Below are 26,536 nucleotides of genomic sequence, written 5' to 3' on the forward strand. Positions count from 1 at the left end.
TGTAACTGTAGCTACTCAGGAGTCAGAGGCCTGGGGGATCAAGGTTTGAAGCCAGCAAAGGCAGAATAGGCTGAGCACTGAGTATCCCCCCCCCCCCCCCCCCCCAGTCCTGGGGCTTGAACTCAGGGTCTGGGCGCTGTCCCTGAGCTTCTTTTTCTCAAGGCTAGTGCTCTACCACTTGAGCCACAGCGCCACTTCTGGCTAGGCAAGCACTCTACCATCAAGCTACATTCCCAGCTCAGTTTGAGACTTATCTCACATAAGCCAGGAAAAGGGAAGAGTGGAGACATGGCTGAGGTAGTAGAGCACCAGTCATCAGCAAGAAAAGCATATGAAGGTACAAGGCTCTGAGTTCCAGCCTATGTTCACACACAGGAAAGTGAAATCTGGTACTCAGTGAGGTGACTGAAAAGGTTGGATTTGAACCTGTGGCCTCCAGGGTGCCCCTGTAATACAGGGCTGAATGAATGCAGAAAAGGCAACAAAAGACTCCCACATAAACCTCAAAGCCCAAAGGACTATATACCCTTATGCATATATATATTATATACCCACACTGCCCTTAGGGGACTGCTGGTGGCTCCTTCATGCCTGCAATCCTAGCTTCAGAAGACTGAGGTTTGAGAATCACAGTTCAAGCCAGCCCAGGCAGGAAAGTCTGTGAGACTTTATTTCCCAATTAACCATCAAAAACCCAGAAGCAGAGCTGTGGCTCAAGTGGTAGAGCACCATCCTTGAGCAGAAAAAAGGTAAGGGACTGTGCCCAGACTAACTTTAAACTCCAGTACTGGTAACAAAGGAAATAAAGTATTTGCAAAGAACATACAACACAGAGTCCTGTTTTGTTTTCTCCTCCCTGAATTCCTTGTTTTATTCTCTTTTGAAAGCTTGTAAGATATCTCTACTTCCTAAATACTAATTGACAAGAATTTGAAATGATTCATGGGCCTGGTGGCACGGCCAAGCGCCCAGGAGAAGCGAGGCCAACCTTGGACCAGCACACCTTCCATCCAGGCCTTGGGAATTTTCCACAGAAACTGTGCCAAGAGAAATAAATTGGAGTTCCAGACTGCAAACCAAGAAAGTGCCAAGAATAAGAATCAAGAGAGACAGAGGATAAAAAGAAGGGAAATTAAAAAATCAGGCCAAATGCTCCATTACCTGATTAATAAAGAATCTAAAAAGAGCCGGGCGCCGGTGTCCTGTAATCCCAGCTTCTCAGGGGCTGAGAAGTGAGGGAGGTGGTTTGAAGCCAGTGTGCGCAGAAAAGTCACAAGTGGAGCTGTGGCTCAGGTGGTAGAGCGCCAGCCTTGAGCTCAAAAGCCCAAAGACAGTGCCCAGGCCCTGAGTTCAAGCCCCAGGATGGCACAGAAAAGAAAGAAATGAACTCTGGAGCCGCAGGAGTGCGCTGGGTACTGAGAGGTTCCAAGGCAGCCCTTAGTTATTACGGAAAGCGTGCTGCACCCTCCCCTCGGGCGCGTCCTGGGCCCCGGCCCGGCCCGGCCACCCCGGCGTCCCCGCGTCCCCAGCGCGTCCCTAGCGGTGCTTGCCGCGGCGGTTGAAGTGTTTGTAAAGGTATCGGATGCGCTTGTTAAGGTTGTGCCAGTCCTCCAGGAACATTCTGTTTCCCACCATTTTCTTCTTCCTGATGCAGCGCTGCAGTTCATTCCCCTTCCAGCCCCGCAGCCACACGGGGCCGCGGATCAGTTCCTTGGGATGCTTCTCAAAGTTTCCTGGGGGATGGAAGAGAGGGTAGTCATGTCAGGACTGGAGGACCGAGTGTGTGTGGTGAGCCAGGAGTGGTGCTGCACGCCTGGAATCCCAGCCCTGACATATGGAGACCCTGACTACTCTCCAGGCAAGAGAACCCAACAGTTGCAGCTTCCTGAGCAGAGCTTGTGCAGAAGTCATGTTCTCAGGAGGCTGAGATCTGAGGATTGGGGTTCAAGGCCAGCCTGAGCGAGGGAAAAAGGCCATGGGACTCTTACATCCCTGTGGGGCTGAGGAATCGAACCCACGGCCTCATACATGCGAGGTGAGCACTCTACCACTGAGCCACCTTCCCAGCCCAATTTGTTTGTTAACGGTAAAGTCCAGCGTGGCCGGCAGACCAGCGCCTCCCAGGAGTAGGTGCGGGGCCGCCTCACCGAGGATCCCAATGTTGTCATAGACGCCGAACAGAGCCCGCTTCTCGTCCCAGCGGTCGACCTCTCGGGGAGGCGGGAGGGTGCGCCTTATGAAGTAGTTCCTGGGGACACCTGCGACCGGGCGGGAGGGACCCAATCAGAGCTGTCCACGGGGGGGGGGCCACGTCAATCAATCAGAGCTGTCCACGGGGGGGGGGGGCACGTCAATCAATCAGAGCTGTCCACGGGGGGGGGCACGTCAATCAATCAGAGCTGTTGGGGGGGGCACGTCAATCAATCAGAGCTGTCCACGGGGGGGGGGGTGTGGACACGTCCGTCGGTCGGAGCTGTCCGGGGGGGGGGTGGACACGTCCGTCGGTCGGAGCTGTCGGGGGGGGGGGGGGGACACGTCCGTCGGTCGGAGCTGTCGGGGGGGGGGGGACGCGTCCGTCGGTCGGAGCTGTCCGGGGGGGATGGACACGTCCGTCGGTCGGAGCTGCCCGGGGGGGACGCGTCCGTCGGTCGGAGCTGTCCGGGGGGGGGGGGGGGGGACGCGTCCGTCGGTCGGAGCTGCCCGGCCGGGGTCGGCAGGCGGAGCCGTCCAGCCCCGATCTCGGCGTGGACCCGCGGGTCGCGCCCCGCTCACCCGCGGAGAAGCTCCTGCCGGCCGCGGGCAGCCAGCCCCGCAGCGCCGCGCGCAGCCCCGCGCACAGGGCCGCCGCCATGGCCGGGCCCCCACGCGCACGCGCAGACCCGGACGGCGACGACGCCGCCGAGAGGCCGGGTCCGGCGCGGGGCTCGCGGCGAGGGGCCGCGGGCCGCCACCTCAGCCCCTCCCGGCGAGCACTGCGCTGCCGCTACGCGCGGCCCCGCCCTCCAGCTTCCGGCCGCCAGCCCGCCCGTCCGAGCGGCTTCCGGTCTGCACACCGGAAGTTCGGGAGCGCTCCGGAGACGCCGCAGGGCGTCTGCGGTGGAATCACCCCACCTCCGCCTCCCCGGGCACCCTCAGCCAGAGCATGCAGCCGAGTCCTTGTGGCGCCCTGGCCGTTCATTACGGGGACAGGGCGGACTTGAGGCGGCACCGAGCGGAGGAGATGGCAGAGCGCGACCCCCGTGCCCGACACTGCCGCCGCGGCCTCTTCCCGCGGACCCGACGGGCTGGGGCGGGGCCTGGCGCTCAGCCCGCCCTGTGATTGGCCGGCTCTGCCAGCGGCCGTCGGGATTGGTCGGCTTGCAGCCGTTGGGGTTTTTGAACGCTCCGTGGGTGGTTTTTGCCCGCGCTTCGCCGCGCCCGGCTCAGAGGGCGGGCCTTTTGTCCTCCCTTGCTCGGGATTGGCCAGATTCTCCGCCAACTTGGAAAGCTGCCTCTCTGATTGGTGCGCGTGGTGCAGTCGTGTTTTCGTGAATCCCTCGCAGCCCCGCGGCTCAGGTCTGGGGAAGCCGCGTAGCCAGGTGAGCGGCCCGGGGTTCTGAATGGGAGGAGCGGGGGCCGGGGCCGGGCGTCGTGGGTTCGGCCTGCAAGTCGGCCCGGGGAGGGCTCGATGTGGGTGGAAAGTTCACCCTGACCAGAATGGCGGCAAGATGGAGAGTTGGGTTCAGGCTCGCCGTCCGATCTCGGTCTCCGTGCTGAGCGAGGCGAGATCCCGGGGTCCGGAGACCTCGGCAGGGGCCGTGCGGGGCAGCGGCCTGGTGCCCGGGGCCGCCTCCCCACGCGTGACGGGCTCCGCAGGTTAAAACAGCCGAGAGCAACGCCCCAATCCTCCCCGCGCCCCCACTCACCGCGCTGATCCTCGGAGCAAGGTCGTGAGGCTCACGCCCGTCATCCCGACTGCCCCGCAGGCCGAGATCGGAGGATCGCGGTTCGAAGCCAGCCCGGGCAGGAAAGTCCATGAGACTCTCTGATCTCCCATCAGGCCACTAGAAAACCTGAAGTGGCGCTGTGGCTCAAGCGGGAGAGCGCCCGCCTGGAGCTGAAGAGCCGAGGGACGGCGCCCAGGCCCAGAGTTCCAGTCCATTCTCTAGCCTGCGGAAAGCCCCGAAGTGGCGTTCCGGCACCAGTGACATAGCGCACCAGGCTAGAGTGAAGAAAAGGCACAAGGCCCAGGCAAAGCCTGTAATCAGAGCTAAGAAACGAAGTGACGTGGACCCACAGTAGCAAAATCAGGACAAAAATTAGGTCCTGCCTTATTTCTTCTTCAATACTAGGACTTTGAACTCGGGTCCTTAGGCTTGCTAGGTAAGCATTTTACCACGTAAGTCTCGCTGCCAGCCATGATGACATCTCAAAAGTGAATGCTAGCAGCTAATTGTAAGACTATGCAAGAGGTGTCAGTGGCTCACGCCTGTAATCCTAGCTACTCAGGAGGCTGAGATCAGAGGATCAGGGTTCAAAGCCAGCCCGGGCAGGAAAGTCCATGAGTCTCTTATCTCCATTAGACCACTAGAAAGCCAGAAGTGGCGCTGTAGCAAGAGCGGTAGAGCGATCGCCTTGAGCTGAAGAGTGCAGGGACAGCGCCCAGGCCCAGAGTTCAAGTCCTACGACCAACCCTCCCCCCCCAAAAAAAGACTATGTATTGGGGATGTTGTTGAACCAGATGAAAAGTCGCCTTAGATTTACACTCTCACGGTTATTTTTGATTTCCAGCCCTGTGAACCAGTTTTAGAATTATGGCCCCCCAGCTGTGTGAGTTCCATCTCCCCTTGTCCCCTGAGGATTTATTAAGAAGTGGAGGCGTGAATCAGTATGTTGTCCAAGAGGTACTGCCCATCAGACAGCTGCAACCCCAGCTTAAAGGTAAGATGTGCAGCTGCCCTTATTTCTGGCATGTGAAAATGAGCGTTGCGACGCTCCGTGAGGGCTGGGTCATCTGATAGTCTTGGTGAAGATGATTCCTCATTGGGAGAAACAGTTTTAAATTCTTACCCTTTACCATATACTAAGGCACAGTACTAGTAGATTGAAGGCTAACAGGAAGTTGGGTGCTGGTGGCTCCCGCCTGTCATCCTAGCTACTCAGGAGGCTGAGATCTGAGGATCGTGGTTCAAAGCCAGCCCAGGCATGGAAATCTGAGAGAATCTTATCTCCAATAAACCACCAGAAAACCAAAAGTGGTGCCGTGTCTCTAGTGGTAGAGCACTCACCTTGAGCTGAAGAGCTGAGGGACAGCGCCCAAGCCCAAGTTCAAGCCCCATGACCAAAAGAAAAAGAAAAAAAGATACGTGCCTCACTGACCTTCCTTCCTGGGCTGACTTCAGACTGGGATCCTCAGCTCTCAGCCTCCTGAGTAGCTGGGATTACAGGCATGAGCCACAGCACCCAGGATAGGAAGTGATATCTTACAGGATCACTGTCAATTCTGAGGTGTGTTGTTCGTGAAATGTCATTGTGGTGTGTGTGGTGCTTAAATTTGTGAAGAAGAAATTGCAAAAGAAGAAAATAATTGCAAAGAAGAAAAACTATAGTTGGAGAAATGTGGCCAGCACTACCAAAAGATCAAAGTTAACATCATTACTAATAAGAGATTGCTGCTATGGATCTCTCTTGGTTTTTTTCTTCGTTTTTTGGGGTACTGGGGGTTGAGGCTAGGTCTTTGGACTGGTTGGGCAGGTACTTTAGTGCTTGTGTCACCTTACCCCCCCCCCCCCAATTCATACTTTGTTTTCGTGCATTTTTTTTCCATTTTTGAGGTAAGGGCTAGCTAATTGCCCATTGAACCCTTGACCCTCCCTTCTCGACCTTGAGAGTAGCCGGGATTACTGACATGTGCCACCAAACCCACCACGTACCGTTTCTTTTTCTTTTTGTGCTAGTCCTTGAACGTGAGATCTGGGTGCTGTTCCTTTTTTATTCAAGGGAAGGGCTCTACCACCTGAGCCACAGCTCCATTTCTAGCTTTTCAGTGGAAATATGTTTCTCAGACTTGCCCTTTGGGGCTAGCTTTGAACCTGGATCCTCACATCTCAGCCTCTTGTGTATCCAGGATTTTAGGTGGGAGCCACGGGTGATATGGTTCGTGAGAACGACCCGGCCCTTCCTTCGGTGATAGTCTAGCGAAAAATGCATGACCCTAATACAATTGTGAGAAAATTATTAAGCTGGCATAGTAGCGCATGCCTACAATCTCAGCACAGGAAAGGTAGAGGCAAGAGGATTACACGGTAAGTGAGTTCCAGGCCAGCACCATCCACAAGGCCCCTGCCCACCAAGGGCTAAGTGTGTAGCTTAGTGGTAAAGAGCTTGTCTAGCATGCACAAAGCCCTGTTAATCCTCAGCACTATTAAATAAGTAAATGAGCAAATAAATAAACAAGAGCCGAGTGCCCGTGGCTCACGCCTATAATCCTAACTACTAGTGAAACTAGATTCAACATTTCAACTTGGAGACGGCCTAGGCCGGCTAATTCATTAGCACGAAAACTGCACTCAGAAGCTGGAAGGTTTGTGATAGAGGACCAGTTTTGAGGGAAAATGCTGCGTAAGATAGCACAAAGCTAGAGTCCCAGCCCCAGGACCAGCACCAAAAAGGAAAAGAAAGAGAAGCATCAGGCAAAGCCTTATTGAGGGTAATGTACAAAATAACTCGGAAGGAAGACTAAGATGTCAGTGCAGTTTTGGACAGGACTCATCAAGAAGGTTTTTCCCTTCAGATTAACCACTTCCTTTTTTTTTTTTTGCCAGTCCTGGGGCTTGATCTCAGGGCCTGGGCGCTGTCCCTGAGCTTCTTTTGCTCAAGGCTAGCACTCTACCTCTTGAGCCACAGCGCCACTTCTGGCTTTTTCTGCTTACGTGGTGCTGAGGGATCGAACCCAGGGCCTCATGCATGCTAGACGAGCACTCTACCACTGAGCCACCTGCCCAGCCCCTGCGCGCTCTCTTGTCTTCACAGCATTTCAGGCTGCCTTCCGAGCCCAGGGGCCACTTGCTATCCTCCAGCACTTCGATACTGTCTACAGCATCTTACAGTAAGTAAAATCGCCCCCTTGCCAGGCGCCGGTGCTCACGCCTGTAATCCCAGCTACTCAGGAAGCTGAGATCTGAGGACCAAAGTTCAAAGCCAGCCTGGGTAAGAAAGCTTGGGAGACGCTATCTCCAGTTACTACCAGAAAGGTAGAAGTGGAGCTGTAGCTCAAGAAGTAGCTAGTCTTGAACAAAAACGCTCAGGAACTGAGTTTAAGCCCCAGGACTGGTACACACACACACATACACACACACACACACGCACACACACACACACACACACGTCAGTTGAATCTGTGGCTCAAGTGGTAGAGTGCCAGCCTCGAGCAAAAAAATCCAGGCTCTGAATTCAAGCCCCAGTATAGGCGTACACACAGCTAAAAGCATTAGGGAACGCTGTTTGCCAGTGTGTTGTTTGGTTGTGGGATTTCCTGTGTGTTTTCAAGCCTTGGGATCCTCAGGTTAGCTGTGCTGTGTTAGAATGGGCCCTGTGGTTCCCCGTCTCACTCCCACACTTGCCTTTGTTTTTTTATATCAGTCTTGGGGCTTGAACTCAACAGCCTGAGCACTGTCTCTGAGCTGTTTGTACTCCAGGCTAGCGCTATTATTTGAGCCACAACTTCACTTCCAGCTTTTTGTTGTTCATCAGAGATAAGAGTCTCAGGGACTTTCCTCCCTTGGCTGTCTTTGAACTGTGATTCTCAGCCCTCCCGGGTAGCCAGGATTACAGGCGTACGCCACCATGCCCGGATTCACACTTCCTTTCTCTTACAGTCACTTTCGAAATGTCGATCTGGGTCTCAAGGAAGAAACTCTGGAATTCCTGATAAAAGGTGCTCTAGGGATCCTGGGGCAGAGAACTGGGGGGGGGGGGGGTATAAATTCCTGATGCTGTGGGGTGTCTGTTTACTGCCCTCCTCCCTCGTCGGCCAGATGATGATGAGCAGGCTGTGGTGATTCAGTGTGCCGGCTAAGTTCTAGGCCCTTTGTCCTGTCGAGGTCTGTAATCTTGGTGAGCGTTGCAGAGTTGTGTGCGCTCGCTGTAAGGGCAGACCAACATGAATTCCTTCCTACTTTGGAGCCGCCTCTCTTTCATGGGAGGGGCTCTTCCGGTTGCCCGGGAGACGGCAAGGCAGCTGGAGTTGGAGTAGGAACAGGGCTTGCTTCGATTTCCATGGAGGGCAGAGGGTCTGTAAGGACTTAGCCCTGTGAGCGGCCACTGGAGATGACACACACATCTTTGGTAATCTGATGGCTGCAGGCTGGAGGCGTTTTGAAGTTGGGGGGGGTGGGATGCTGGTGCTCAGACCTGTCATCCCAACTACTCAGGAGGCTGAGATGCGCAGAGCATCGGGCAAAGCCAGCCCAGCAGGAAAATCCAGGAGACTCTTTCTTTCCTCCCATGAACCCCCCAGAAAACCAGAAGTGGTGCTCTGGCTCAAAGTGGTAGAGCGCTGGCCTTGAGCAAAAGAGCTCAGGGACAGCGCCCAGGCCCCAGGGGTGATGTTTCGTTTTGTAAAGTAATTGGCATCTTCTGCCGTCCCAGTGGTGTCCCGGCATTCCCAGGAGCTTCCGTCCATCCTGGATGATGCAGCGTTGAGTGTGTCAGAGAGAAGCAGCCATCTTAATGCCCTCAAGATGAACTGCTACGCGCTCATCCGCCTCCTGGAATCCTTTGAGACCATGAGCAGCCAGACAAGCCTCCTGGGCCTGGACGTGGCGGGGAAGGTAATGGGGCTTCCTGCCTCGCTTTTTCTCATTGGGGGCCAGTCCTGGGCTTGAATTCAGGGCCTGGGATTGTTTTACTTTTTTTCCCTCAAGGCTGCTGCTCCACCCCTTCAGCCACAGCTCCCTTTCTGGCTTTTTGGGGGTACTTAGTTGGAGATAAAGGTCTCATGGACTTTCCTATCCAAGCAGGCTTTGAACTCCAACCCTCAGATCTTAGGATCGCAGGAGTGAGCCACCAGCACCTGATGATTCTTTATTATTACTATTACTATTTTGCCAGTCCTCAGGCTTGAGTCTAGGACCTGAGCACTGTCCCTGAGCTTTTTTACTCAAGGCTAATGCTCTACCACCTGCACCACAGATCGCCTAGCATGCATGAAGCCCTAGGTTCAATTCCTCAATACCACATAAACAGAAAAAGCCACAAGTGGCGCTGTGGCTCAAGTGGTAGAGTGCTAGCCTTGAGCAAAAGAAGCTCAGGGACAGTGCTCACACCGAGTTCAAACCCCAGGACCGTCCAAACAAAAAAAAGTCTTCATGCTGGTGGTTCATGCCTGTCATCCTAGCTACTAAGGTGGCTGAGATCTGAGGATCATGGTTCGAAGCCAGCCCAGGCGGGAAAGTCCATGAGACTCCTTTCTCCCATAAACTATTCAGAAAAGGCCAGGAGTGGTGCTCTGGCTCAAGTGGTGGAGTGCTGGCTTTGAGCACAAAAGCTCAGAGACAGCGCCCAGGCTCTGAGTTCAAGTCCCAGGACCAGCCAAAAAAAAGTCTCAGGGACTTTCCTGCCGAGGTTGGCTTCAAACTTGGATATTCAAATCTCAGCTTTCTGGGTAGCTAGGATTCCAGGCGTGAGCCACCTGGGCCTTGGCGCTACCCCGGAGCTGCTTTTGCTCACTGTGGATGAGAGGAAGGGACTATTGCCAACGGCATGTGGTCCCGCGTCAGGTGAAGGAGGAAGGACTCGAGGTTCACAGCATGTTCTCCAGACAGGCCATTCTTCTGCGTTTTGGAGTTTGAAGTGCTTCTGTGTCTCCTACTTGCTTCGATCCTTAAAGCGCACACAGACCTTCAGACCCGGACCCTCTTGGATCTTTCCTGAGTGTGCGCCTGCTCTTTTTAGGGTAAAAAGGCCCGATCCAAAGCGGCCCAGGGCTTCGATTGGGAGGAGGAGAGACAACCAATTCTGCAGCTGTTAACGCAGCTGCTCCAGTTGGACATCCGTCACCTGTGGAACCACTCAGTGATCGAAGAGGAGTTTGTCAGGTGAGTCGTAGAGGCGGGTGCATGGAGCAGCTGAGCCGTGAGGAGTCACTGGTCATGTCTAGAGGGAAGGGGGTAGGACCTGGCCTTGAACTCGGGGCCTCTCATTTTGGCTTAGCTTTCTTGCTCACAGCTGGTGTTCTACCACTTGAGCCAGGCCCCCAGCCCAGCCTTTTGCTGATTAGTTGGCAATGGAGTTGTCACAGACTTTTCTGCTCCGGCTGGCAACCTCTAATCCTCCAGATCTCAGCCTCCTGAGTAGCTCAGATTATGGGCATGCTCCTCTGGCTTTAGAAAAGCCTTTTAAATAACTCCATTTCACGGCTGATGGAGGTGTTAGGGTGGAGAGGGTGGAATGTCAGGAACTGCTGTGAATCCGCCCTCTCGCACGCACATTCATCTATTTGTGAAAAGGTATTGAGAATCCTCTGGGGGTGGGCGCCGATGGCTCACGCCTGTCATCCGCACTACTCAAGCGGATCACAGTTCAAAGCTAGCCTAGGCCGAAAATTCCATGAGGCTCTTTATCTTCAGTTAACAATCCAAAAAAAAAAGCCAGAAGTGCTGGTATGGTTCAAGTGGTAGAGCACCATCCTTGAGCACAAAAGCTCGGGAATAATACCTAAGCCTGAATTCAAACCCCAGGACACCATGTACACACAAAAAGAATCCTCTTGTATATTGTGGGTATCATTATATACACTGGGAATAAGGTTTTGTCCCCGTGGAGTTTACATTATAGAGTAGAAGACAATTATTATTTTTTAATGGTTAGTGGTGGGTCTTGAACTCAGGGCCTGGACTCTGTCCCTGAGCATTTCAGCTCAAGGCGAGCATTCTACCACTTGAGCCACAGCGCCACTTCCGGTTTTCTGATGGTTCATGGGAGATCAGAGTCTCACAGACTTTCCTGCCCCCGATGGTTTTGAACCACACGATCCTCAGATCTCAGCCTCCCGAGTAGCTCGGATGACAGGCGGGAGCAGCAGCCTTTGGTTCTCATGGCTGATTTCCTGTGTTCTTTCTCAGTTTGGTCACCGGCTGTTGCTACCGCCTTCTAGAGAATCCCACGATCAGTCACCAGAAGAACCGGCCCACCCGGGACGCCATCACGCACCTGCTCGGAGTGGCCTTGACGCGGTACAACCACATGCTCAGTACGTCCTCCTCCCGTCATCCCTCACAGTCGCTCCTCTGCTGTTCCGACCCCGGCTTTGTCTTCCCATCATCCCTTGTGGTCCCTCCTCCCATCACCCCTTGCGGTCCATCCTCCGCAGGTGTCACTGTGAAGATCATCCAGCTCCTGCAGCATTTTGAGCACCTGGCCCCGGTGCTGGTGGGGGCTGTGAGTCTGTGGGCCACCGAGTACGGGATGAAGAGCATCGTGGGGGAGATCGTGCGGTGAGTCTCCCTGGCCTGTGGGCGGCGGAGTCGGGACCAGTTGGGCCTTCCTTCTGGCAGCCCTAGATTCCTGCACAGCCTAGATCCACGCTTGCTTTGCCGGCCGGGAGCTGACTGACGGAACTCTTGTCCTGGCTGTGTTCTTCCTCGCGTAGAGAGATCGGCCAGAAGTGTCCCCAGGAGCTGAGTCGGGACCCCTCCGGGGCCAAGGGCTACGCCACCTTCCTCACGGAGCTGGCGGAGCGCATGCCAGCCATCCTGATGGCCAGCATGTGCGTCCTGCTGGATCATCTGGATGGGGAGGTAGGCGGAGAACCCCAGGTTTTTTAAGTATGCTAAAGGTGGAACTTTGGACGTGGTAAATACTCGCCCTACAACGAGCTACACTCTCAGCTGAAAAAGTTGGGTTTTTGTTTCGTTTGTGGATTTTGGGTGTTGGAGCTGTGTTGTTTGGTTTGAGACAGGATCCTGCTGTGTAGCCTAGACTGGCCTAAATCCCAATCCTCTGACATCTGGCATGCCAGGCATGGTAGCACATACTTATAATCCCAGCACTCAGGAGGCTGAGCTCTCCGGATCCCGGGCTGAGCTCTCTGGCCGTCTGAGCAGAAAAGTCTAAGGGACTCTTATTTCCAGTGAAACCAGCAAAAAGCCCAAAATGGAGCTGTGGCCAAGTGGTAGAGCAGGAAAGCACATGGGGCTGAGCCCCATCATTCTTCAGGCTGGTGCCTGGCCGCTGCCTGCCTGGCCAAGCTCACTCCGAACGATAACCTTTGTCAAGTCCACCCCTGGCCCCCTGGCAAGGTGACTGTCAAGGTCAAAGGCAGGCCACACAGTCCTCTAACTTATTGTATAAGAGTCTGTCTGTTCTCTGACTCTCAGCCTGGCAAAACTCCCAAACTCTCTTCTCCCACCAGGTTACATAACAGACTTGCTTTGTACCCAAGGCCTGCGTTCTGCTTTTTTCTTGGATGTTGTCAGTACACTGGGAGAGGCTGTGGGGAAGGAAAGAGTAGGTTTCTCTGTTCACCCACAAACTTAGAGGCTCCAAGAGCTCACATGAAAGGGAAGGAGTTAACCAGGTGTGCCGGTGGCTCACGCCTCTAATCCCAGCTACTCAAGGCTGAGGTGTGAGGATTGTGGTTCAAAGCCAGCCTGGGTAGGAAAGTCCATGAGACTTACTACCTCCAATAAGCCATCAGAATCTCAGAAGTGCTGTGGCTCCAAGTGGAGCAAAAGAATCAGGAACACCACCCAGTCCCTGATTCCTGGACTGAGCTGAGGGACAGCGCCCAGGGCCTGAGTTCAAGCTCCACAACCAACAAAAAAGGAAAGAAACTAGTTAAAATAGTTAATATTTTCTGATGTTAGGATTTCATAATCAAGTGCAGGTTAAGGCATCCAGAACTCTTTAAGTCTAGAAGAGTAAAATCTGAAACTTGGAAACATCAACTCGATACCACAAGTAGACACTTGGTTTCGTGCATATCGTCACTGGAATGTTCTAGAAGATGCCCTCTCTGTACACGATGAATTCTCTGTTTCGACTTGAGTTGCATTCCCTAAATTCCTTGTCATAGACACCCATGCATTCCAAAATCAAAAAAAGGAAAGAAGTAAAATTTCAGTGCGCACCTTTTCACAGAGAACCACTGAACACCATGTTTCCCGAACCACCTGGAGAAAAGTTGGTTTTGATTCACGCACTTGTGTTTTTGGTGCTTGTCCTGGGGCTTGAACTCAGGGCCTGGGCGCTGTCCCTCAGCTCTTCAGCTCAAGGCTGGCACTCTACCACTTTGAGCCACGGCTCCACATCCGGTTTTCTGGTGGTTTCTTGGAGATCAGAGTCTCACGGCCTTTCCTACCCAGGCTGGCTTTGAACCTCGACCCTCAGATCTCAGCCTCCCGAGAAGCTGGGATGACAGGCGTGAGCCAGCAGCACCTGGCTCTCCACTCACTTAACTTTCTTTCTACAAGCAAACAAGGCCCCTCTCAGATTCCGCCATCTCCTAGAACCTTGTGGCCAAATACCTAGGCAGTTAAGCAGCGGCGTCACAGCCGGGCACAGGCACGCTTGAGCTCTGCCCGAGACTTGAACCCACGTTGTGCAGGGTGGATGCTTGCTTCCGGTGGGGAGAGGAGCCCACACCGCCTTCTGATCTTTCTGTCAGAACTACATGATGCGCAACGCCGTGCTGGCAGCCATGGCGGAGATGGTGCTGCAGGTCCTGAACGGAGACCAGTTGGAAGAAGCCGCCCGGGACACGAGAGACCAGTTCCTGGACACGCTGCAGGCCCACGTCCACGACGTCCACTCCTTCGTGCGCAGCCGCGTGCTGCAGCTCTTCACCCGCATCGTCCAGCAGAAGGTGAGCCGCTCTGCACGTGCTCACGGCGAGAGGCCGAAGTAAAGACAATGTCCAGAGCTGAGCGCTGCGCCTCCCGCCTGGAATCCCAGCCATTCGGGAGGCTGAGATCAGAGGATCACAGTGGGAAGGCGACCCAGGCAGAAAAAGTCCGTGAGACTCCTCTCTGATGAACTACCAGAGAGTTAGGAGCACAGAGCAGTAGCTCGAGTAGTGCTCAGGGACAGCACCCAGGCCCTGAGTTCAAGCCCTAGGACTAGCACAGGAAATGAAAAGAATTCAGGTGATCCAAAGAGGACTGTAGATTGGAATTTAGTTAGCAATCACTTGTAGACTTATGTATCAGTAGTTACAATAACACAAATCTTTTTTTTTTTTTTTTCTGTCAGACAAGGGGCTTGAACTCGGGCCTACACACTGTCCCTGTGGTCTTTTGCTCAAGGCTAGTGCTCTACCACTTTGAACCACAGCTCTACTTCCAGTTTTTGAGGTATTAACTGGAGATAAGAATCTCATGGAAAGCCGGGTGTTGGTGGCTCTTGCCTTTAATCCCAGCTACTCAGGAGGCTGAGATCTCAGGATCATGGTTCAAAGCCAGCCCGGGTAGTTAAGTCCCGGCAGTTAAGTCCGTGAGACTCTGATCTCCAATAAACCACCAGAAAACTGGAAGTGGCGCTGTACCTCAAGTGGTAGAGCGCTGATCTTGCACTGAAGAGCTGAGGGACAGTGCCCAGGCCCAGAGTTCAAGCCCCATGACCCACAAAAAACAGAATCTCATCAAAACTTTTCTCTGCCCTAGGCTGGCTTTGAACCTCAGTTCTCAGATCTCAGCCTCCTAAGTAGCTAGGATTACAGGTGTGAGCTACTGGCACCAGGCAATACTACAAATCTTTTGAGATGGGAAGGTGGCTTTGTGGCAGAGCGCTCGCCTAGCATGCATGAAGCCCTGGGTTCAATTCCTCAGTACCACATACACAAAAAGCCAGAAGTAGTACTGTGGCTCAAGTGGTAGAGCACTAGCCTTGAGCAAAAGAAAAGCTCAGGGACAGTGCTCAGGCCCTGAGTTCAAGCCCCAGGACTGGCAAAAACAAAAAGACAAACCTTTTTATAAGATCTGTATTGTTACATTGTATTTACAATCTTACATTGTTATAGTTTATAATCATAAAATAATTCTCAGGAAAACTGTGCCTAGCTCCACAGAAGGACTATATTGAGGCTTAACCTTCCTCAAACAATGCTACTTACATATTTTTATAATGCCACAGGCAGCGTGTGTGTGTGTGTGTGTGTGTGTGTGTGTGTGTGTGTGTGTGTGTGTGCACGCACACGTACGTGCACATGCATGCATGCGCATGCGCACACATACACCAATCCAGGGGCTTGAACTCAGGGCCTTATGTTCCCACTGGACTTGTTTAAGGATGGCGGTCTACCACTTAACCCACACCTCCGCTTCCACTTTTTGGTGGTCCACTGGAGATGAGTGTCTGCTTTGTCCACCCATGTGGCTTTGAACCTCGATCCTCAGATCTCAGTCTCCTGAATTGCTGGGATGCCAGGCGGGAGCCCCCAGTGCCCAGCTGGAAAGGCTTCTTCATGTAGATGGAGGTCAGGCTGGCCGGTGTGGGCATGCGCGGATGCGTCTTCCCCCTCTCCTCCCTCTCCAGGCCCTCCCCCTGACTCGATTCCAGGCCGTAGTGGCCTTGGCGGTGGAGCGTCTTGCAGACAAGTCGGTGCTGGTGTGTAAAAACGCCATCCAGCTGCTGGCCAGCTTCGTGGCCAATAACCCTTTCTCCTGCAAGGTAAGCCCTCCCAGGACCAAGCAGCAGCCTGCCACCAAAGCCCAGGGCGCCATTCCCTGCTGACCTGCCCTTCCTTCTCCCTGCGCAGCTGAGTGACGCCGATCTCGCCGGACCCCTGCAGAAGGAGACCCAGAAATTACAAGAAATGAGGGCCCAGCGGCGGATCCCAGCTCCCGGTGAGTACGCATGCGCCGCCCAGGCCTGCCCCACCAGCCGCCTCCCCCGCCCCGCACAGCCCCACGCGCACAGCCCCATGCGGACCAGGGCCGCTCCCACTCTGGTGCATCCACAGCGCTGCTGCCACAGGAGGAGTGGGAAGCCATGCTCCCCGAAGTGCAGTCCACGCTGCAGAGGCTGCTCGCTTGTCCCCAAGAAGAAGAAGAAGAGGGGACGCCCCAGCAGATCGCTGACGCAGAGACCGCGGACCAGGCGAAGGAGCGCATCCGGCAGCTGCTGGCCAGAGCCAGTTACAAGTACGTGAGGAACCCCCACACTGCGCTTTGTCTTGTTTTGGTGTCGTTTCTGGGGCTTGAACTCGGGGCCCGGGCGCTGTCCCTGAGCTTTTCCAAATCAAGGCTGGTGCTCTAGCTTTGGGCCATCTTGCTAATTCACTGGAAGTAAGAGTCTCGGGGAGCTGGGGACTGGAGGCTCACGCCTGTCATCCCAGCTCCTCTGGAGGCTGAGGACTGAGGATCTCAATTAGAGGCCAGCCTGGGCTAGGAAGTTCGGGGGACTCTGATCTCCAGTAAACTACTCAGAAAAAGTTAGAAGCGGCAACGTTGCTCCAAAGAGCTTCAGGGACAGGGCCCAGGATAACCCAAAAAAACAAGAAAGTCTCATGGACTTTGCTGCCTGGGCTGCGCGGGCCTCGAACCACGATCCTCAGCTCGCAGCCTCCGGGCCTGGCTGATGGCCAGCGGGTGGGAGCCCGGCGCGGCGCCCTCCAGGGGCTGATGCGGCCCGCGGGGCTGTCCCAGGCAGGCCATCCTCCTCGCCCGCCAGGCCACGCACCGCTTTCCCGGATCCGACCCGTTCTGCGGGGCCGACACAGAGGACTCCCCCGAGGGCCGGCTGCTGAGCCTCCTGGCAGACATCTTCAAAGGTAATCCCTGTCCCTCACCCGCAAAGGACGCGGCCCGACCCGTGCCCACTGCGCAGGCTCGGGCCAGCTGATGGAGCTGCTCCGCGGCGGCCACTGCGCCTACTGCGCAGACTCATTATTTTATTAAGGTGTTATACAATGGGGTTACCACTGAAGAAACCTAATTTTAAGAAATGATCTAAGATGGGCTGGGCCGGTGGCTCGGGTAGAGCGCTCACCTAGCATGCTTGAAGCCCTGGATTCGAGTCCTCAGCACCACAGACACAGAAAAAGCCAAGAGTGGCGCTGCGTTCCAAGTGGTCAAGCGCCAGCCTTGAGCCAGAGACGCCCAGGGACAGCGCCCAGGCCCTGAGTTCAAGCCCCAGGACTGGCCATAAAAACAAAAAAGATCTAGACTCGTTTGTGATTTCATAAACTTCCCACTGTAGATAGAAATGGCCGGGGTTATTGCTAGCTGTACTCTCCATCTCTCTGCCCTGACACGCAGGCCCTGCCAGTGGCACGCAGGGGTGCAGTGGAGACGCGGCCCCAGAACAGACGGCCTGTGCAGACCCGCGGGGGGAGTGTGCGCAGGCGCAGGCGGGGCGCAGCGAGGAGCTGGTGAAGCAGGAGCTGCTGGTGCAGTACCTGCGGGACGCCCGCTGCTTCTCCCAGAGCATCACGGAAGCCATCAGCACCATCAGCAGGATGATGTACGAGAACACCACCACAGGTGCGCGCCAGGCAGACCCACTTACGCCAGTTACGCGTTCACTCGTTAGTTCTGGGGGTTCATCGGAGAGAGTCTCACACACCTTCCTGCCCAGGCTGGCTTTGAACTGAGATCCTCAGGTCTCAGCCTCCGAGTGGCTGGGATGACAGGCAGGCGCGCCAGAGCCCGACTCCAGCCCCTATTTTGTCGGTCTCTGCGCCTGTCATTTTGGTTAGTTCCTTCTCAATTTGCAAATGCCACTGCATCCAGAATTTTCTATTTGCTGCGTCGCCAGTGGAGGACAGGAGAGAGGGAGCCCAGGGCCTCCATTTGCAGCCTCCAAGCGCCCTGGGCAGGAGTCTGTCTCTTGGCTCTCGGGGTGTTTGGCCAAGGAGCTGGGTGACGTTTGTCTCTGTCATTGCAGTGGTGCAGGAGGTGATTGAATTCTTTGTGATGGTCTTCCAATTTGGGGTGCCTCAGGCTCTGTTTGGGGTGCGCCGCATGCTGCCTCTCATCTGGTCGAAGGAGCCGGGCATCCGGGAAGCGGTGCTCAACGCCTACCGCCAGCTCTACCTCAGCCCCAAGGGGGACTCGGCCAGGTACTGGGGTTCTTTCTCCTTCGCTGGCTTTGCTGAGGGCGCTCCGTAGTGTGTGTATGTGTCGTGCACACGCATGCGCATGTGCAAATCCTGGGATTTGAACGCAAGGCTCCATCTCTTAACCATTTTGCTCAAACCTGGTGCTCTACTACTTGAGCCACTGCTGCACCTTGGCTTTTTGCTGGTTCATTAAAGATAACAGTCTCAGATTTTTTTTTTACTTTGCCTGCCAGGGCTGGGTTTGAATTGCGATCCTCACATCGCAGCCTCCTGAGAAGCTGGGAAGACTGGCGTGAGCCGCAGGCACCCAGAACTTTCTAGTCTCTTCCAGATGAGTTTCAAGCCCATAGGCATAGGATCGCTAGCGGCTCAGGCTGGGGCTGAACCTGCAGCACTGTCTGCCCCCCGCCGCTGAATGACACAGGCTGGGGTCACCCTAGTGGCCGGTTTGCTGTCCTCTGACCCCCAATCTCTGCTGTATCCCCAGAGCCAAGGCCCAGGCCTTGATCCAGAGTCTCTCTTTGCTGCTGGTGGATGCGTCGGTCGGAACCATTCAGTGCCTTGAAGAAATTGTAAGTCTCCCCGTCCTGTCTGTGTGTTCACGGGTCCAGGGCTTCCGCCGTGAGCTCAGCCGCACGGAAGCCCGTGTGCACCATTTGCTTTTCCCTTCCCAACTTCCTAACGATCCATGGGCCAGTTACAAGGCAAACACACCAGCGTTTTAGAACAGCACAGAGCCGGCGGTGCAGGTAGCACGCGTCATCCTGGGCTGCCGTGGCCGTTCCAGTGTGCTGGGCGGTCGCTGGTCGTGAGAACTGTGCAGTTGAGATGGGGTTAGGGAATTCGCCTGTGTCATGTCCAGTAGGCTCTGGAGCTGCGCAACCCATCCTCAACCTCTGAGCGAAGAGTGCTCAAGGAAAGCTCCGAGAAAGCACTAGGATTTAACTTGGCTCTTCTAGCCGGGAGGATGACCTAGAAAATAACAGCCTGGTGCTGGTGCTCACACCTGTAATCCCAGCCACTCAGGAGATTGAGATCTGAAGATTGCCATTCAAAGCCAGGCCAGACAGGAAAGTCCACCCTGGTGGAGCACGCCTGTAATCCCAGCACCCCAGAAACTGGGGGAAATCTCTGTGCGTGTATAAACCCCGGCAAGAAGTTCGGAAGGCCCTCCTTCCTCTTCCGTCTTAACAAACGCTCTGCACTGGTGGCTGCACCTCTAATCCCAGCTACGCAGGCAGAGGTCGGAGGATCATTTCAAGCGGGTCCCGGGCAGAAATGCCAGACCCTATGGGAACAAGAAAGCAGTGCCACCAAACAAAAGCCCAGGGCTGGAGCCCTGTTAGCCAGGGACCCCGAGATTGTAGGGACCCCAATCGCAGTATTCCACGGACGCCCAGCAGAGGCGGCAGTGACCACAGGCCGCCGCTAGGGGGAGCCCCGCTGTCCTGGACGGAAGGGACAGCTGGCCTCGCGTCTCCCAGGCCGGCTGTGGATGACGAGCAGCTGCAAGAAAGGGTGCTGGAATTTTCCAGAACCTAATCAGAACTGTAGGTCCACATGGAATCCACTCCCAAAGGTCATTTTTTTTTGTCTGTCATGGGGACTTGAACTCAGGGCCTGGGCGCTGTCCCTCGGCTCTTCAGCTCAAAGGCTGGCGCTCTACCCCTTGAGCCACGGCGCCACTTACAGTTTTCTGCTGGCTTATTGGAGATCAGAGTCTCAAGGACTTTCCTGCCTGGGCTGGCTTCGAACTGCGATCCTCAGATCTCAGCCTCCTGAGTAGCTGGGGTGACAGGCGGGAGCCACCGGCGCCCGGCTAGTGAGCAGTTTTAAAGGCTTGAGAGACTCCATGGAGGCTGGAGGCTGGCCGTCCTCCACCCTGGCAGCCTCCTTCCAGTCCCACTGCAGGGCCGCTCCAGGCTCTTCCTGCTGTCTTCCCGTCTTCATTCAGAGGCTGGGCGGAGGGCGTGCTGGGCGCAAGCCGCAGCCATCTTTCTGTCGTCCTCAGCTGTGCGAGTTCGTGCGGAAGGAGGAGGTGAAGCCGGCCGTGACGCAGCTGCTGTGGGAACGCGTCACGGAGAAGGCGCCCTGCTCCCCGGCGGAGCGCTGCGCCGCCGTCATGCTGCTCGGCATGATGGCCAGGTGAGGCTGGGGGGGGGCGGGGGGGAGGGGGAGGGGGGCATTGAGGTCTGGAGACGGCTCTTTGTCCCTTGGTATAGTAGCCAGAGCCCGTGCCAGTGGCTCCCGCCTGTCATCCCGGCTGCTCAGGAGGCTGAGATCTGAGGATCGCGGTTCGAAGCCAGCCCAGGCAGAAAAGGCCGTGAGACTCTGATCTCTAGTTAATCAAACCAAGCCAGAAGTGGTCGAGCACCAGGCTGGAGTGAAAGAGCTCAGGGACAGCGCCCAGGCCCGGAGTTCAAGCCCCACGACCAACAAAAATAATTACCCAGAGCCAGGCCCCGTGGCTCCTGCCTGGCATCCCAGCTACGCAGGAGGCTGAGAGCTGAGGATCGCGGTGCAAAGCCAGCCCCTGGCGGGAAAGTCTGTGAGACTCTGACCTCCCATGAACCACCAGAAAACCGGAAGTGGCACTGTGGCTCAAGTGGTAGAGCGCCAGCCTTGAGCTGAAGAGCTGAGGGACAGCGCCCAGGCCCTGAGTTCAAGCCCCACGACCGACAAAAACAAAAATGACCCAGGTCCCACTCCACTGTACCCAGGGCTGGCGGCCGGATGAAGCGTTCTTACCCCCCCTCCCCCCCCAGACCAGATCCCCGGATGCAACAGGGACTCGGGGTTAGGGCCCTGCCTTGGGGACCAGCCATCATCGCCTCCCCTCCCCGTCCCCCCTTCACCTCGGTGCCCGCCTTCCTCCAGAGGGAAGCCCGAGATCGTGGGCAGCAACCTGGACGTGCTGGTGGGCGCCGGGCTGGCGGACTCGGGGCGCCGGGACTACAGGCTGGCCCAGCAGGTGTGCCAGGCCATCTCCAACATCTCCGACCAGAGGAAGGTACCGAGCAGGCTCGCCCGGGGCCCATGGGGGTGGCCGGGGGGCCTCGCCCGCTCTGCAACCGCACCCCTGTGCTCTCCCCCCCCCAGCCCTCCCTGGGCGCCCGCCACCCCCCCTTCCGCCTGCCCCAAGAGCACGGATTGTTCCAGCACCTGCAGGACATGGTCACCAAAGGTGAGCGGGTTGTTGGGGTGCCCAACAGGAGGTGCCTACCCCCCCTGCCGGGAGCCTCGTGCAGAAGCGAACCCCGTGTCCCTGCGCAGGCTTCGCCCAGCCAGACCCGCTGTGGGTCCCGTTCAAAGAGGCGGCCGTGGCCCTCACCTACCAGCTGGCCGAGGGCCCCCAGGAGATCTGCGCGCGCATGCTGCGCGACTGCGCACGCCAGGCCCTGCACGGGCTGCAGGAGGACAGCGCCCCCCAGGGGGACCCCGGTGAGCAGGGGCTGCTGTGGGCTCCCCGCCTTCCCTCTGCCCACCTCCTCCCTCCCTGCTTCCGTAGCACCCCAGCCACACGACCCCATCTTTCCTGGGGTCTGCCATTTGAGCCACGGCACCCCCTTCCGGCTTTTTGTTGCTTTACTAGAGACGAGAATCTCCCAGGTTTTCCCCTCCCGGGCTGGTTTGAACCCACGCCCCTCCCGCGTCCACCTCCCAAGTAGCCGGGATTGCAGGCGTGCGCGACGGGTGCGGGTGCGCGCTGACTTGTTGTTGTCCGGGACTTCCCTCCGGCTCGAGCAGAGGCCGCTGCGCCGCGGCTGCGCACGGTGCTGCTGCTGAACCTGCTGTCGCTGGCGGGGGACGTGGCCCTGCAGCAGCTGGTGCATCTGGAGCAGGCGGTGAGCGGGGAGCTGGGCCGCCGCCGCGTCCTGCGCGAGGAGCAGGAGCACAAGGCCAAGGCCCCCAAGGAGAAGGTGAGGCGCTGTGCTCGCCCGGCCCCGGGGGTCCCGTCCCCGGCCGCTGCAGGGGGGAAGGTGGGTGGACATGATCCACGCGAGCCCGGGACACGCCTCCAGGGAAACAGAGCCGCCACTGCGGCTGGCCAGGGCAGGCACCGGTGCTCAAGCCTGTCGTCCAGCTCCTCAGGAGATCTGAGGATGGAGGCTCAAAGCCAACCCAGGCAGGAGAGTGCCTGAGACTCTTACCTCCAGTGAACCGGCCAAAACCAGAAGCGGAGGCATGGCTCGAGTGGTCAAGCGCCAGCGTGGAGGGGCAATGCCAAGGGACAGGGCGGCATGCACACACACACGCGCGCACACACACGCACATGCACACACGCGCGCGCACACACGCACATGCACACACGCACATGCGCACACGCGCGCACACACGCACATGCACACACGCACATGCGCACACACACGCACGCACATGCACACACACCACCCGCATCTCTAGTGAGCCCCCGCTTGTCCCCTGCAGAACACGAGCTCCGAGACCACCATGGAGGACGAGCTGGGGCTGGCGGGGGCCAGCGCCGACGACGCGGAGGCTGAGCTCATCCGCAACATCTGCGAGATGGAGCTGCTGGAAGGTGAGGGCTGCTGCGTCATCAGTCTGCGACCGTGGCCTCGGTCCCCAACCCAGGGCCGTCCCCAGAGCCCGATCCCCAACCCAGAGCCGTCCCCACAGCCCGATCCCCAACCCAGAGCCGTCCCTACATCCCCCACGCCCCGATCCCCAACCCAGAGCCGTCCCCACGCCCCCCACACAGAGCCGTCCCCACAGCCCGATCCCCAACCCAGAGCCATCCCCACACCCCCCACGCCCCTATCTCCAACCTAGAACTGTCCCCAGCATGAGATCCCTAACCTGGAGCTGTCCGCCCCCCGGCTTCCAGTTCTGAACCAGTAGCCATCCCCGGCCTCCAATCCCTCACCCCGAGCCGTCCCCGGCCTCCAATCCCTCACCCCGAGCCGTCCCCGGCCTCCCTCCCGGGCCTCCGATCCCTGACCCGGCCGTCCCGCAGGCAGGCAGGTCCTGGCGGCCTTCGTGCCCCTGCTCCTGGCCGTGTGCCACAACCCCGGCCTGTACAGCAGCCCCGAGCTCTCCGCCGCCGCCTCCCTCGCCCTTGGCAAGTTCTGCATGATCAGGTGGAGCCTCTTCTTTTTTGGGGGGGGCGGGGGGCGGCACTGTGGGGGGCTTGAACTTTCTTCACGGTTTCACTCAAGCCTGCCGCTCTACCCGCTGAGCCGCAGCCCCACTCCTGGCTTTTTCGGGGGTTTCTTGGAGACAAAAGAGTCAGATCTTGCGGCCCAGGCTGGCTTCTGAGGGCGATCCTCGGCGCTCAGCCTCCCGAGGAGCCGGAGCGACAGGCGTGCGCACCGGCACCCGGCCCTGATGATCCTCACGCCACCCCAGCTCCCGGTTCTGCGAGTCCCAGCTCCGGCTCCTGTTCACCATGCTGGAGAAGTCGTCGCTGCCCACCGTGCGCGCCAACCTCATGGTCGTGGTCGGAGACCTGGCCATCCGCTTCCCCAACCTGCTGGACCCCTGGACGCCGCATCTGTACGCTCGGTGAGCAACTATGACTGCCTGTGCTCCTGGTGTGTGTGGGGGGGGGGTTTGGGGGGGTCGCAGGCTGGGGTCCCCTGACCCGACATGCCGTCCCCAGCCTCCGCGACCCAGCCCAGCACGTGCGGAAGACGGCGGGTCTGGTGCTCACGCACCTCATCCTCAAGGACATGGTGAAGGTCAAGGGGCAGGTGAGCGAGATGGCCGCGCTGCTCATCGACCCCGCGCCGCCCATCGCCGCCCTGGCCAAGAACTTCTTCAACGAGCTCTCCCACAAGGTCAGAGGCCGCCATTCGGGTTTGCGGCTGCCGCCCGGGCGGGTGTGCATGTCCGTGACCCCATCTCCAACATGCGTCTCCCCCCCTACAGGGCAACGCCGTCTACAATCTACTCCCCGACATCATCAGCCGCCTGTCAGACCCCGAGTGCGGCGTGGAGGAGGAGCCCTTCCGCACCATCATGAAGTACGCCGTCGCTGGGGCGGACGGGAGCTGTGGAATAAATAAGTTCGGGCACTGGGACTCACGCCTGTAGTCCCGGCTACCCAGGAAGCTGGCTGATCTGAGGATCAGTTTGAAGCCAGCCCGGGCAGGAAAGTCCATGAGACTCTTCTCTCCAACCATCCACCAAAAAGCTAGAATTGGAGCTTGTGGCTCAAGTGGTAAAGCCCCAGCCTGGAGCAAAAACAGCTCAGGGACGGCGCCCAGGCCCTGAGTTCGAGTTCCAAAGATGGCGCCTCCTGTGGAGGGTGCCCCCATACCTTGTAGCTGCCCTGCGCCTGGGGGAGGGGAGAGGCTGGGGTCCTGGGGCGGGGGACCCACGTGCTCCTCGCTTCCCGCAGACACCTTCTGGCCTACATCACGAAGGACAAACAGCTGGAAAGCCTGCTGGAGAAGCTGTGCCAGCGCTTCCGCACGGCGCGGTAGGTGGGGGGCCCCCCAGCCTGAGGACCCCGGCCAGGGTGGATGGGGTCCCCGAACTGTGCCGTGCCGCCACCCCCCCCCAGCACCGAGCGGCAGCACCGGGACCTGGCCTTCTGCGTGGCGCAGCTGCCCGTGGCCGAGCGCGGCGTGCGCCGCCTGCTGGATCACTTCGACTGCTTCGGCGACAAGCTGACTGACGACGCCGTGTTCACCGCCTTTCTGTCCATCGTGGGCAGACTGCGGCGTGGGGCCAAGCCCGAGGCCAAGGTGAGTGCCAGGACACCCCCCCCCCCCCCCCACAGCCACGACCGCGCTGGGATTTGGGCTTTGGTCACGGTCCTGGTGCAAGATCTCAGGCTGGTGCTCTACCACTTGAGCCACACCGCCACTTCCGGCTTTTTGCTGTCTTCCATCGGAGAGGAGGCTTGTGGATTTTGACTGCCAGGACTGGCTTGGAACCTTGATCCTTGGCCCCTGTGACAGGATCAGGGGTGCCTTTGTAACCAGGAACGAATGAAGGTCGTGACCAAGTGAATGGCTGACTGCGCTAAGCCCCACAGCACTGTTGAGGGTGGCTGGGTGTAAATCATCATCTAACACTGATTACCATGCCGGACGCCAGCTGTGGACCTGCATCTCTGCGCCACGCCTCCCTCCCCTGCCCCGGGAGTTTTACCCCCTCCATCCTCTCCTGGGCCAAAGTGCCAAGAGCTGGGCTCTCCATTCGCTTGTTCTCTGGAGCCAGGATCTAAGCAAGAGCTCTGTGGGCGCTGGACGGGTACCGTGGGACTGAGCTGAATCCCGGCCAAATCTGGCTTCTTCCAGTCAGTAGTATACAAGGCTGTGTGTGTGTGTGTGTGTGTGTGTGTGTGTGTGTGTGTGTGTCTCCATTGTGGGGCTTGAGCTCAGGCCTGGGCACTATCCCTGAGCTTCTTTTGCTCAGGGCTGGCGCTCTACCACTTGAGCCACAGCACCACTTCTGGCTTTTTTCTGCTTATGTGGTGCGGAGGAATCGAATCCAGGGCCTCATGCATGCAAGGCAAGCGCTCTACCACTGAGCCACCTTCCCAGCCCCTCTAGTATTTTTGATAGGCATAATTTACTGGAGATCAGCATCTCCCAGGCTTTTCTACCCGGGTTGTCTTCAAACCTGGTCCTTAGATGACAGCCTTGTGAGTAGCTGGGATTCCAGGCCTGCGCTACCCTGCCCAGCGCGGTGCTGTTCTTTGCCCTGCAGGCTGTGGTGGATGAGTTTGAGCAGAAGCTGCGGGCCTGCCACTCTCGAGGGCTAGACGGGATGGATGAGCTGGACCTGGGCCCAGGAGGCAGCCAGCAAGCCCCGTCGGCCAAGAAACGGGGTACGCGGGCCTCCCCCCACTCCCCCCCCCTCCCGCCCAGCAGCCTCCGTTTCCTGGCAACCTCCCAGCCTTGCTTGTCTCTTCTAGTCCCTAGAACACAGGCCGAGGCTTCCACGGCCTCCGACGACTTCGCCACGCCAGAGCCACGCAAACCCACGCGCCGGCCTCCACGCACCACCAAGAAGAAACCCCAGGTCGTCTTCTCCAGCGACGAGTCCAGTGAGGAAGGTATGCCCCCCCCATACCCTGGGGGACCCCCCAGTGCGGTCCAGTGAGGAAGGTACGCCCCCCCATGCCCTGGGGGACCCCCCAGCGCGGTCCAGTGAGGAAGGTACGCCCCCCCATGCCCTGGGGGACCCCCCAGCGCGGTCCAGTGAGGAAGGTACGCCCCCCCATGCCCTGGGGGACCCCCCAGCGCGCGCCACCCTCCTCCCTCCCATTCTCTTTCTAGAGCTTTCCGCGGAGATGACGGAGGACGAGACCCCCAGGAAAACCACCCCGCTCCGAAGGGCGTCCCGCAGGCCCCGCTCCTAGCCATGCAGCCCTGCTGTATTGGCTCACCTCCGTGGAAAGTTCTAGAATGCCTGGGTTTTTAATCTGTCCATAGTCTTTGATTGCTTTTAACCTAGCCTCCTGGGCTGAGCTTGCAGCGTTGTTTTTAGCGAATAAACGTTTTACTGTTTAGTCTTTTTAAAGCA

The 26,536-nt window shown here is 57.6% G+C and overlaps 2 protein-coding genes and 1 non-coding gene across 4 annotated transcripts; 2 read left to right on the plus strand and 1 right to left on the minus strand.

Moving 5' to 3' along the window:
- Nucleotides 1-1,311: 1,311 nt before the first annotated feature.
- LOC122102828 (39S ribosomal protein L51, mitochondrial-like) lies at nt 1,312-2,869 on the minus strand. The gene is made up of 3 exons (XM_042673514.1): nt 2,773-2,869; nt 2,148-2,258; nt 1,312-1,733 (listed from the first exon to the last, which is right to left on the minus strand). Exons 1-3 carry the CDS (start codon nt 2,849-2,851, stop codon nt 1,537-1,539), a joined length of 387 nt encoding a protein of 128 aa, XP_042529448.1. The 5' UTR covers nt 2,852-2,869; the 3' UTR covers nt 1,312-1,536.
- Nucleotides 2,870-3,498: 629 nt separating this feature from the next.
- Ncapd2 (non-SMC condensin I complex subunit D2) lies at nt 3,499-26,536 on the plus strand. Of its 2 annotated transcripts, none has more exons than XM_042673505.1 (32): nt 3,499-3,578; nt 4,771-4,920; nt 7,012-7,087; nt 7,857-7,915; nt 8,629-8,810; nt 9,934-10,076; nt 11,103-11,230; nt 11,351-11,474; nt 11,630-11,777; nt 13,646-13,843; nt 15,511-15,645; nt 15,734-15,821; nt 15,938-16,118; nt 16,623-16,747; nt 17,235-17,459; nt 17,863-18,037; nt 18,525-18,609; nt 20,049-20,182; nt 20,915-21,047; nt 21,137-21,221; nt 21,311-21,478; nt 21,785-21,957; nt 22,466-22,577; nt 23,013-23,136; nt 23,405-23,560; nt 23,658-23,835; nt 23,927-24,021; nt 24,399-24,479; nt 24,564-24,747; nt 25,718-25,838; nt 25,926-26,066; nt 26,290-26,536. In XM_042673505.1, exons 2-32 carry the CDS (start codon nt 4,794-4,796, stop codon nt 26,370-26,372), a joined length of 4,167 nt encoding a protein of 1,388 aa, XP_042529439.1. In that variant the 5' UTR covers nt 3,499-3,578; nt 4,771-4,793; the 3' UTR covers nt 26,373-26,536. The 2 variants fall into 2 exon arrangements, with proteins under 2 accessions (XP_042529439.1, XP_042529440.1); XM_042673506.1 differs by lacking the exon at nt 3,499-3,578 and adding an exon at nt 4,147-4,362.
- LOC122102831 lies at nt 8,011-8,339 on the plus strand. Its single transcript, XR_006146589.1, has one exon. It is a non-coding gene; the product is annotated as a small nucleolar RNA U85 (small nucleolar RNA).

The sequence above is a fragment of the Dipodomys spectabilis genome, unplaced genomic scaffold (assembly GCF_019054845.1).
Source record: "Dipodomys spectabilis isolate Male_0828 unplaced genomic scaffold, ASM1905484v1 ptg000903l, whole genome shotgun sequence".
Classification (NCBI taxonomy): domain Eukaryota; kingdom Metazoa; phylum Chordata; class Mammalia; order Rodentia; family Heteromyidae; genus Dipodomys; species Dipodomys spectabilis.

What these genes read in the sequence shown, in the direction of transcription:
- LOC122102828 (XM_042673514.1), bottom strand. Translation starts at nt 2,851, where the DNA reads ATGGCGGCGGCCCTGTGCGCGGGGCTGCGCGCGGCGCTGCGGGGCTGG. An exon ending in CGGCAGGAGCTTCTCCGCGG is followed by an intron (nt 2,259 to 2,772) that starts GTGAGCGGGGCG and finishes GCCCGGTCGCAG; the next exon opens with GTGTCCCCAGGAACTACTTC. An exon ending in TGACAACATTGGGATCCTCG is followed by an intron (nt 1,734 to 2,147) that starts GTGAGGCGGCCC and finishes TCCATCCCCCAG; the next exon opens with GAAACTTTGAGAAGCATCCC.
- Ncapd2 (XM_042673505.1), top strand. Translation starts at nt 4,794, where the DNA reads ATGGCCCCCCAGCTGTGTGAGTTCCATCTCCCCTTGTCCCCTGAGGAT. An exon ending in CGCCCCCCAGGGGGACCCCG is followed by an intron (nt 21,479 to 21,784) that starts GTGAGCAGGGGC and finishes CGGCTCGAGCAG; the next exon opens with AGGCCGCTGCGCCGCGGCTG. An exon ending in CCCGTCGGCCAAGAAACGGG is followed by an intron (nt 25,839 to 25,925) that starts GTACGCGGGCCT and finishes TGTCTCTTCTAG; the next exon opens with TCCCTAGAACACAGGCCGAG.